General features: G+C 49.7%; 1 protein-coding gene across 3 annotated transcripts; it reads right to left on the bottom strand.

The window, feature by feature from the left end:
- Positions 1-215: 215 nt before the first annotated feature.
- Positions 216-8,639, bottom strand: LOC127203137 (speedy protein E4A-like). Of its 3 annotated transcripts, none has more exons than XM_051161942.1 (6): positions 8,537-8,639; positions 6,960-7,178; positions 3,982-4,040; positions 3,352-3,437; positions 459-627; positions 216-275 (listed from the first exon to the last, which is right to left on the bottom strand). In XM_051161942.1, exons 1-6 carry the CDS (start codon positions 8,637-8,639, stop codon positions 216-218), a joined length of 696 nt encoding a protein of 231 aa, XP_051017899.1. The 3 variants fall into 3 exon arrangements, with proteins under 3 accessions (XP_051017899.1, XP_051017896.1, XP_051017900.1); XM_051161939.1 differs by lacking the exon at positions 8,537-8,639 and adding an exon at positions 7,622-7,835; XM_051161943.1 differs by lacking the exon at positions 459-627 and having other exon boundaries at positions 221-275.
- Positions 8,640-10,883: the final 2,244 nt, after the last annotated feature.

Raw genomic sequence — 10,883 nt, 5'->3', positions numbered from 1 at the left:
CTGTCTATCTGTCTGCCTGTATCAGTGATGGGACTGATCCAGCTATGCCAATGGCCAGGCTGTCCCAAAGGATAGAGGTGAGTATGGGGTGAGGGTGGGTTAACTGGGGACTCAATGGTTTTTCTAATTAGACTACAGACAGAAGCCAAGACCTCAGAGAACACCACCATACCTTCATCAGGCCGATGACCTCGGGCCTCCGTGGTTCTAGGGTTCTAGGTCAGCTTGGTTCGATCTCGTGACCACACCCACAAGTCTGGGTTGTAAGCCTGGATCTGGAGAGTGAATCAGTTCCCTGAGCGATGTCACACACGCCCTCACCCCGGGGCCAGCCTGTACTCTCGCTGTTTAGCCTCAAGCTTTCCCATTCCCCAATCTCACCTCCCACAGTCAAGCCCATCCCTCTGTCTGTCTGTCCAGCCTGTCCCTCTGTCCCCCCATGTCCCGCCCACACCCACCTCTTCACACTCCTCCCGGGACACCCAGATCCTCCAGTGCATGGAGCGAATGAGCTGGAACCGCAGCCTATGGAACAAGGGGCGCTGGGCGTAGCTCTTCCCGTAGAGGAAGTAAAACATGTCTTGTTTAGGGGCCTGGTTGTCCTCCTCCATGTCACTGGCCAGGTACCTGCAGAAGAAACCAGGGTTGTGAGTGGCTCAAGCCAGGAGGACCCAGGAGGAGGGCCAGGGAGCTATCTCAGCCTGAGATCACCTCAGCTGAACAGATGAGGACAAGCCATAGGCAGAGGTACCTCTGCCATTGTCACTGTGAGCAGACTGCACCCTTTCCTTCCTCTCCCTTCCCTGGACTTGCGCTGTGTGCACACACCCATGTCTCGCCTCGGGATAAGCACCCCAAAGTCCAACCTGACCCCGCTTGTCTTCCCTATTGTGGTGGTTTGAAAGAAAATGATCCCTAATAGACTCAGAGAGAGTGGCACTATTAGGAGGTGTGGCCTTGTTGGAGGCAGTGTGTCACTGGTGCAGGGGATGCGGGATGGGGGGAGGAGGAGGGGCGGGGAGAGGCGGCCTTTCAGGTTTCAGAATCTCAAGCCAGGCCAGTGGCTCACTGTCTCTTCCTGCTTCTGCCAATCCAGGTGTAGAACTCTCAGCTACCCCCTCCTGCACCGTGTCCGCCTACACACTGCCATGCTTCCCACCATGATGATAACGGGCTAACCCTCTGAACTGTAAGCCAGCCCCAGTGAGATGCTTTCCTCGATAAGAGTTGTTGTGGTCACGGTGTCTCTACACAGCAATGAGACCCTACGGCACCCACTCCTTCTCTCCTTAATGCTCAGCAAATATTTCTGAGTCATATTTTGTGACACTTAAGGGTGTGCTTTGAAGGATGTGTTGGATAAATCATTGAATGAATTAGTAAGTGAGTGAAAATGATAGATGAAGGCATGTGCGACACTGGCTGCTTCCTTGCCTGAGTACTGTGGTAGACCTTCCCGACAAATAAAACAGAATGGAGGGTTCCCAAGAATAACTGGGGATTTGACAAGATCTTGCCTTCAAGTGTCCACTATCATGGGACTGAGGGAAGGGAAAAGAGACCAGAAGCTAATTTCACTTACACTATGTGTGTGTGAGTGAGTGTGTGTGTGTGTGTGGTGTGTGTGTGTGTGTGTGTGTGTGTGTGTGTGTGTGTACATGTGGGAGTGTAGGAAGATGATGACATCAGACACCCCATGAATTGGAGTCTGTTTTCTTGAACAGTGTACTTTGTTAACTCCCGAGCTGTCTTGCCAGTTTCTTACACATACTTTTTTTTATTTTTATTTTTTATTGTTTGGTCTTTCGAGACAGGGTTTCTCTGTATAGCCTTGGCTGTCCTGGACTGACTTTGTAGACCAGGCTGGCCTTGAACTCACAGAGATCCACCTGCCTCTGCCTCCAGAGTCCTGGGATGAAAGGCGTGCGCCACCACGCCCGGCACTTTTTTATTTTTTATTAGGTATGTGCGTATGTGGGAATGCTGGACCCCTGCAGTGTTGGAGGGCCCGATCTGGAGCTGGTGAACTGAACTCCAGTCCTCTGCAAGGTCGCCGTGAGCTCTTAGCCCCCGAGCCATCTCTCTAGTCCCCGAACATCCCATCATGACAGAATTTCAGCACAATTCTGCTGAAGGCAAAAGCTGGCGCATCAAACAGGGCAGACAAAAAGTTTTGCTCATTTTTAGGTTGAGTTGCGGCACCTCACTATGTCGCTGTGGTGTTCCTTAGAACCCCTGCCTCAAGAAATCCTCCTGTCTCAGCTTCCTGAGTATTTTGGCTATATAGAGGCTCCACCTTGTCCTGCTAGATTTCAGAGAATGAACTAATTCTAAGGAGAGGTGTTTGGCTTCGTGCACGCGCGTGTGCAACACCTAGACCGGGTAAACATGGAGGGCCTAGCACTGGAAGGAGCCGAGAAGGGAGGGAGTATCCAGTGTGGCTCAGTTTGCTTGGAGAGGACCTCGAAAGATGGCTGAGTTCCCACTGGGATCTCCAGCTTTAACTGCCGACTTGCCACAACCTAGGGTTGCCACAGAAGGATCCAGAGAGCGTGAAGGAGGGGACACAGCCACATTTTGGTGCTTGGGGACAGAATTAAGTCTCTACGACGGACTGTGTTTCCTGGTTTTATTCTGCGCATCCTTGAGTGTGTGAGTGTGGTGTGTGGGAGTGTGTGTATGTGTACAATTGAGCATGTTACACAATTGAGCATGTTACACAACTGAGCACGTTGAGAGTAGCCAGAAGTCAACCCTCAGTTTTTCCCCCAGGAGCAGACCACTTTGTTTCAGGTGACAGGGTCTCTCGCTGGGACCTCAGTCTTACCAGTTAGGCTATGGGGTCTGTTCTGAACCCCAAATGATCCTCCTTTACCTGGCCCCCTAGCTGTGGAATGCAAGCACCTGGTCCACCTTCTCCGTGTGGGTGCTAAGAATCTGAACCCAAGTCTTCACGCATGTGCAGCATTTTACTAGCTCTCCAGTCCTTGTTAAATCTCTGGCTGATATTAGCTAGTTTTCTTTTCTTTCTTTTTCTTTTTGGTTTTTTGTTTGTTTGTTTGTTTGTTTTTCAAGACAGGGTTTCTCTGTATAGCCTTGGCTGTCCTGGACTCTTCATAGACCAGGCTGGTCTCAAACTCACAGAGATCCACCTGCCTCTGCCTCTCCAAGTGCTGGGATTACAGGCATGCACCAGTGCAACTGGCTGCTAGTTGTCTTTAATAAAAAAAAAAAACAAAAACAGTTCAAAGGCATGTATGCTTCAAGGACAGGCCAGAGGCCCACTTTTTGTGACCCTCCCACACCCAGGGCAGGGCAAAGTGAGGAACAGGAGGAGACAAAAATACTCACAGAGCCAGGAAGAAGTGGACTGGCCTATACTGCCAGGAGAAGAGCCCAGCACGGCTGAAGTAAGCTATGACCATAGATAGGAGATACTGATGGAGAGAGGGGACAGGAAGGGAGAGGTCACACCCTGGAGAGGAGGAATGAGGGACAGAGGAAGGGGGAGGGGTGATGACATGGGCACAAGGTTCAGAGAGGTTCAAAGGGAGTGGGATGGAAGGGTGCTTGCAGGTAAGCCAGGGCAGGGGGAGGAGGTCTTGTCACCTCAGCATGGCTGGCTGTGGGTCAGTTCTGAGGGAGGGAGGGAGGGAGGGTTTAGGACAACGGGGGACAAGGAGGTCATTGCCCAGCTGGAGCAAAGGGTTCCAGAGAGCTGTGGGGAGAGAGGAGGCAATTCCCAGAGTAAGACGGTGGCCTTGGGCTCAGATCCCAAGGACCCCAGTGAGGCGGGAGCCTCCTGCCCACTCTGTAAGACGGTGCCAGGCGCTGAAGAGAGACATTGGCAGGGCATCAAGGGCCAGGATGGTGTGGCTTCAGGTGGATCCATTGAGGGACAGAGGACTGTGGGTCGGTGAGGTCCCTCCCCAGGCAGGACAGGAGCAGGAGCAGGAGCCAGCTCAGGGCAGGGCTCCTCACCTTGTCAGACACTTGCAGTGTCTTGTCCCAGGCCAGGAATTTTTTCACCGCTGGATCCTCTGTGAACAAAAGCACATGTGTTACAGTGTCAGCCGGAACAGCTTGGGAGAGAACAAGAGAACCGCCTCCGTGGGGAGGATTCAATCCAGGACCAGTGCGAGACTGATAGACCCCATCCTTGGAAACTAGTCTTTTTTTTTAAGATTTATTTATTATGCATACAATGTTCCGCATGCATATGTGTCTGTCTGCCAGAAGAGGACAGCAGATCTCATTCTAGATGGTTGTGAGCCACCATGTGGTTGCTGAGAATTGAACTCAGGACCTCTGAACCTTTTAACCTCTGCTGAGCCATCTCTGCAGCCCCATGTGAACTATTTGTAAGAATCTGGTTACTGGTTATCTAGGGTAGGAGGAATTAGATTCAGCTGATACAAGATCAATGTCACTGTGTTGTAATCTTCGGAGAAGTCTGTTCCCAGGGCCAGCACACAGAAACCGAGACCTCGGGAGAAGAAAGGCTATATCTCAAGCTGGCAGCAGCCCATGGTACTGTGTAAGATCTCCCACGTGGTAGCAGGGTTGAGGACACCAGGAGAACACAGCCCACAGAATCAATTAAGTTCGGCTCATAAGGGATCACAGAGACCGAAGGAGCCCGAGTCAGCCTCTGCATATGTTATGGCTGTTAGCTTGATGCTTTCTGGGCCTCTTAATAGTGAGAGTGGGGTGTCTCTGATTCTTTTGCCTGTACCTTGGACCCCTTTCCTTTTCCTGGGTTGCCTCGTCCAACGGATATGAGGATAAGTGCTTAGTCTAATTGTAACTTGTTATCCCATGTTCCGTTGGTATCCCTGGGGGCCTGCTCTGTTTCTGAAGGAAAACAGAGGAGTCCATCTGAAGGAGAGGGGATTTGGGGGACAGGACTGGGAGGAGGGGAAGGAGGGGGAAACTGAGGTCACAATGGTTTTTAAGAGAAAGAGAAAAAAAGAATTCCCACATTGTACTGGCTTCGATGACATTAAAGCTGCATAAAGCTGCAGAAATGAAGGGTGTTGGGGGAGATGCTGAGCCTGTGTGCCACAAAGCAGGCTCAGAGTCCTCTGCACTCAGAGGAGTGGCCAAGAGTGGCCGTTGGTGAAGTTGCAGACCCCATTGCAGTAGAGATCCCAGGATACCGGTCATGTTAGGACCAGGTCATGACCAATGAGGACAGCCACAGGTGTGGACCCGAGCCTACGAGACAAGCTGTGTGTGGCACAGAGGAGAGAGCTGAAAAAGTGGCACTGCCCAAGCCCTGGAAGGCTGTGAGGTTATGAATTGAATTCCAGATGTCAGACACTGAGCTATAGGATTTTATCTATACTGCTAGGTTTTGCTTTCCTTTCCTCCTCCCCCTCCTCCTCCCCTCCTCCTCTTTCCCATTCCCCTCCTCTTCCCCATCCCCCTCCTCCTCCCCCTCCTCTCTTCCTCCTCCTCCTTTTTTTTTTTTTTTTTTTTTTTTGAGACAGGGTTTCTCTGTGTAGTCCAGGCTACTGTCCTGGACTCACTTTGTAGGCCAGGGTAGCCTCGAATGCACAGAGATTCACCTGCCTCTGCCAGTGCTGGGATTAAAGACGGTGTGCCACCACTGCCCGGCTGAGACTCTGGTTATTTTCAAGTCGTTTACCTTTTAGAGCATTAGAATTTTCATAAACCCGTGAGACTTTTAAAGTTATCCACTATTTATATTATATTAACATAAGATCTTGGGGACAAACAGGCAAGGCAAGGGTAAGCCTTAAGGTGATATGTTTGTTTATATACCATGTTGATAAGAGGAGTCTTCCAGTCAGCTTCTGTTCGAAAGTCGAGAGTTACCTACAGGAATCTCAATCAGGTTGACCCCTGGGCGTGTTTCTGGGAAATTTTATGATCACTAATTTACACAGGAGACCCCAGCCCACTATGGGCGGTACCATCCCTGAGTAGGTGGCCTTGCCAGCTGAGCAGAAGCCAGGAGCAAGCAGCTTTCCTCCAGGGCTTCTGCTTTTCTGGCTGGAGCTCCCGCCCAGTTGACCTCAAGGGTGGAAATGTAGACCAAAATAAATCCTTTCCTCCCCTATGGAAATAATGGAAAGGAAACTGGGAAGGCACCACAGTTAGCTGTAGGAGAATAACAGAGAGAGGATGGGATAGTGGCCTCATCTGGGAGACTCTAGAAAGGAGATAGTGAACTTCAGAATATAGTGGCAAGCATGCCACACTCAAGATGTCATTTATGGGGTGGGTGTGGTGGCGCACGCCTTTGATCACAGCACTTGGGAGGCAGAGGCAGGCAGATCTCTGTGAGTTCAAGGCCAGCCTGGTCTACAAAGCAAGTCCAGGACAGCCAAGGCTACACAGAGAAACCCTGTCTCAAAAAAAAAAAAAAAAAAAAAAGAAAGAAAGAAAGAAAAAGAAAGATGGAGCTGGGCATGGTGGCACACGCCTTTAATCTCAGCACTCAGGAGGCAGGGGCAGGTGGATTGCTGTGAGTTCGAGGCCAGCCTGGTTTTACAAAGTGAGTCCAGGACAGCCAAGGCTACACAGAGAAATCCTGTCTCAGAAATCCCCCCCCCCCAAGAAAAGAAAGAAAGAAAGAAAAAGAAAGATGTAATTAATTGCATGTGGCTCTGGGATTATTCCAGAATCATGATGTCACATGAGGCTTTGAACATGACTGTGTTGCCCTTGTGTGGGTGAAAAACCCCAGCTCAGTAAAGTCAGAGCTAAGTTACAGCAGGAGGTTGGTGAGCACCAAGCTTGCTCACCTCCACATAGAGCTACGTCAGCTCTAGCCTAAGGCTCTGCCACCTATGTGTCCCTAAGAATCCACGGAACATAGTCCTCTAGGCTGACAGAGGGTAAGGCTGTGGGAGTGGCTTTTCCGCCGGGAAGGGGGTTGACTACAAGTTGCCTCTTTTGTTTAAGGCGGGAGCTGTGCAAGTGTCTCTTACCCAGCAGCTTGGTGAAGACCTTGTGGTGTTCAGGCCTCACTGTAGGCACGCACCGCCTCTTCAGTTTCATCTTGAGCCCACACAGCATTTCCACTGACCACACTGGCTCAGGTTCAGGGTCCAGCAGCTCTGCCAGGTCATCCTCAGAATCTGAGGACAAGTCCCTCTTCCTCTGTGGGCTGGTGGACGGAGGCTGGGGGCTGGCCTCCACTCTTGGTCCTAAATGAGGAAAGCCCACTCCCGTGTGAGGCTCAGGCTCTGATGATCTCAGCCCTGACCCCACAGTACCCCAAACACCCCAAACCTCTTCAGCTGTTGCCTTTCCCCAGACTGCCATGTCATTTCCCCCTGTTCTGATATCTATCAGTCCCCTCCCTTTGTCCCTGTCCCCTCTCCCTGTTCCTCAAGATTCTTCCTCATTAGAGACACATTGTCCCCATAAGAGGAAGTTTCTTCTTTTGTCCCCTCTTCTCTGTCCTGTCTTTGAGTCTTGATTCCCAACCCCTTTCCTTGTTTTGCAGGTTTTCAGTCCATGTGACATCTGAATTTGACTTCCTGTCCTCCCTGCCTCCAACCCTGCAACCTGGGGCCTCCTTCCTTCCTTCAGTCCCCTTGCTCCTTACCGTCACCTTCTCACATGTCTTCTCACCCAGTCCCCTCACCTGATGATCCTGAGATCTCCCCATCCACCACCACCCCAGATGAGGGCCTGGTGATACCAAGCTGAGGGCTCTGCTCCTCAGAACACAGTGACAGTTGGCCAGCAGTCATGATTCTCTCAAGCTGTATCCCCCCTTCTACAAATCCCAGACTCTGATCCACCCCGCCCTCCTCCTTGACTCTGCCTGAATCCACACCTGACGTCCCTTCCCCCATTCTAGGGAGAAGTCAGGAGGGGATGAAAGCTCCAAGAAGATGCTGTTGTCCACCCAGCTGCCTGCCACCATGGAGTGTGTCTCCTCCAATCAGGAGGAGCGGACACCTGTGATGTCATCAGCCTTCTAATCTGACAACCAGTTTGAAATAAAACATGTGTAACTGACAGATTGATGTATGTGTCTGTTCTGAGGATTCAGGGTCAGCCTGTCTCCTACACTCATCCCATTCCTAAAACCATCCTGCATTTCTGGTCATTTCTCAGTGTGTGTACTAGGGGCTGCATGCTCTGTACAGATTCTCCTTTCCTCTGTGCACTCCAGTTTGAAATCTCAGTTTCTTTCCCCATTATACACTATTTCTCCATTTGATTTTTTTTTAAATAATTTTTTAAAATTTAAGTAATTTATTTATTTTTATATTTTTGAGACAGTTTTCTCTTGTTTATCTCTACTATCCTGGGACTTGCTCTGAATACCCAGGCTGGCCTCAAAGTAAGAAATCTGCCTGCCTCTGCCTCCTGAGAAACCCTTTTTATTATCCTTCATTCCCCTCCCCTTGCTCTTTAAGTTTTTTAGGCCACATGACATCCATATCCCATCACCCCGTTATCTCCTTCTCCAGTCTCTGGCATCCAGGGCTCCTCCTTCCTTCCTTCCTTGATGCCCTTCATCCTTCCTGCCACCCACCTGTAACCTCACCTGAAAGTCCTGGGATGTCTTCGTCCAGCACAGGTGAGGCCACTGTGGTGCTCAGCTGGGGACACTGTTCCTCATACTGTGAGGATGTTTCACCCGAAGCCATGGCTGTCTTGGACCTTTCCTTTCCTCCTTCAAATTCAAGACTCTATTCTACCTTCCTCCTGGACTCTAGATGAATCCACTCCTGGTTCTCCTGGCCGCAGCTGAGGGAGAAGTCTGTTGTGGAGGAGAGCACTGAGAAAGTGTTTGTCCACCGTGCTGCGTAGCTCCACAGAGTTTGGCCCTTCCAATCAGGAGGGGCGGAAGCCTATGAGGTCATCAGCCTTCCAACCTGGCAACCGGTTTGAAAGACAACACGTGTAACTGATGGGTCGATGTGTTCTGAGGATGGGTGTGCAGGTTTGCGTAGTGAGAATTTTGGAATTTTTTTTGTTTCTTTAAATAAACACAGCAACATTATGAGGCTATGTTTTCGTTTTAACCCCAGGTGCGGGGAGCCGATTCACAGTAGGCAACTATGATTTGCCTTGTGCTCTAGCAGAGGCATGATTTGGCCAGCAGCAGTTAGTTTCTGTGAGTGTGTGACGTTTGGAATTCAGGGAACTTTTCAGAGGATACATAAATGCTAGAACTCCAATAGGTGGGTTGCTGGTTGGTCGTTGGATGCTGGTGGTTGTGGTTTGCTAATTGGTCACGTGCAAAGATAACCAGAAGAAGAAGACATTAGATACCCTAATGGCAAAGATCAAACATTCCCCAAGGAGCTCAAAGCCCCAACCAGCAGGAAGTAGTCTAAGGATAATGTTGCCCCATTCACTTCTATCCTCCCCCTCCCCCCGCTTCTATCTAGTGTTAGGAAGTTGAAAGGGTAGAAGAAAGGGAGGTGAAGATAGGTGGAAGAAAGAAGGACCCACAAAGTAGCTGTCTATAGGTTTGGAAATCTATACCTGAAGAATGCAATGGGGAATTCTAGAGAAAGCAAAAACACTGTGGAGGAACACAACAGGATAGAGTTTGTGAGGGACTTGTGAGGACGTGGTAGAGATCTGACATGGCAGGGCACCATCAGGCCAAAGGGGCTTGTCTGAGGGCACCTCTGAACCAGTGCTCCTGGCTGGGGCTACCCAGAGTTGTAGTGTCCATATGAACAGGAAGACCTCACAGGAAAGTTGAGCCATCTCTCCAGCCCCCTCTTTTGTATTTTTAAGACAGGGTTTATCTGTGTAGCCTTGGCTGTCCTAGACTTCCTTCGTAGACCAGGCTGGCCTTGAACTCACAGCGATCCACCTACCTCTGCCTCCCGAGTGCCACCACGCCCAGCGGAACTCAGGGCCATTGGAAGAGCAGCCAGTGCTCTTAGCCTCTGAATGATCTCTCCAACCCCCTGATTCCTTTACGCAGTTCTGAACCCCCTTCCTAGCGAATGGTACCACCCATGGTGGGCTGATTATTGTCACGTCAATTAACTTAATTAAGGTGCTCTCACAGACACGCCCACAGGACCATCCACTCACTGAAACTCTCTTCCCAACTGATTCTAGATTGTGCCAAGTTGACAATTAAAGCAAAACTAACCACCGGAGTAATCCAGGAAGGCAGCCCAGTGTAGGGAACAGGACAAAGGACCAGAAAGAATCAAGGTACCAAGGACACCCAATCACAGATCAAGTACAGTCATTGTTCGGTTGGAAGGTGCAACTAGTAGTCAGAGGACCCAATTGATGCCACTTTATCTGTCTTTACTAGTGGCTTACGGGATAGTCAGCCATAGTCCCCATCCTCTGCCTGGTGTGGTAATACACGGTACATGATACACAAATGTCCATTGACATTTGGAGCACAGTCATGACGCTATGGCTTTTGTTCCACCTGTTGAGAATTTAAGAATAGGATGTGCTGAACAGCAGCAAATGCTGGGCAAGACGTCCCCAGCAACATAATTGTTTTACACACACACATACACACACACACACACACACACACACACACACACACCATATATGTTATGATTAATAAAAACAAAATAAGATGATAAGATAATAAGATGCTGCTTGTCTTTAAAAATCACTTGAGGAAAAAAATGGCTATAAATGATTCTCGCTATGAGAAGCCACCTGGTAAATATTTTAAATTGTCTTAAATGCTGAAGTACAGTGTTGTTCAGAGGGGCTTTTACAACGATAGCAGAGAACTGTACAGGTGTATAGTTACCTGTAGTTCTCACTGAAGTGAACTTGCCATTTGATATTGTGTACAGCTGTATACTTGAGTCTCTTCCAGGTTACTTACGTAGACTAGCAATTTGACTTGTGAAACAGGACTAGTTCACTTCAAGAAACTACTGTTG

The sequence above is a fragment of the Acomys russatus genome, chromosome 19, assembly GCF_903995435.1.
Source record: "Acomys russatus chromosome 19, mAcoRus1.1, whole genome shotgun sequence".
In the NCBI taxonomy this organism is placed as follows: Eukaryota; Metazoa; Chordata; class Mammalia; order Rodentia; family Muridae; genus Acomys; species Acomys russatus.
The sequence above is the reverse complement of the archived record's forward strand: the minus strand, read 5'-3'. Positions and strand labels throughout refer to the sequence as shown.

What these genes read in the sequence shown, in the direction of transcription:
- LOC127203137 (XM_051161939.1), bottom strand. Translation starts at nt 7,835, where the DNA reads ATGGGGGAAGGGACGTCAGGTGTGGATTCAGGCAGAGTCAAGGAGGAG. An exon ending in GGTCTTCACCAAGCTGCTGG is followed by an intron (nt 4,041 to 6,959) that starts GTAAGAGACACT and finishes TTTTGTTCACAG; the next exon opens with AGGATCCAGCGGTGAAAAAA. An exon ending in GTCCACTTCTTCCTGGCTCT is followed by an intron (nt 628 to 3,351) that starts GTGAGTATTTTT and finishes TTTCTTCTGCAG; the next exon opens with GTACCTGGCCAGTGACATGG.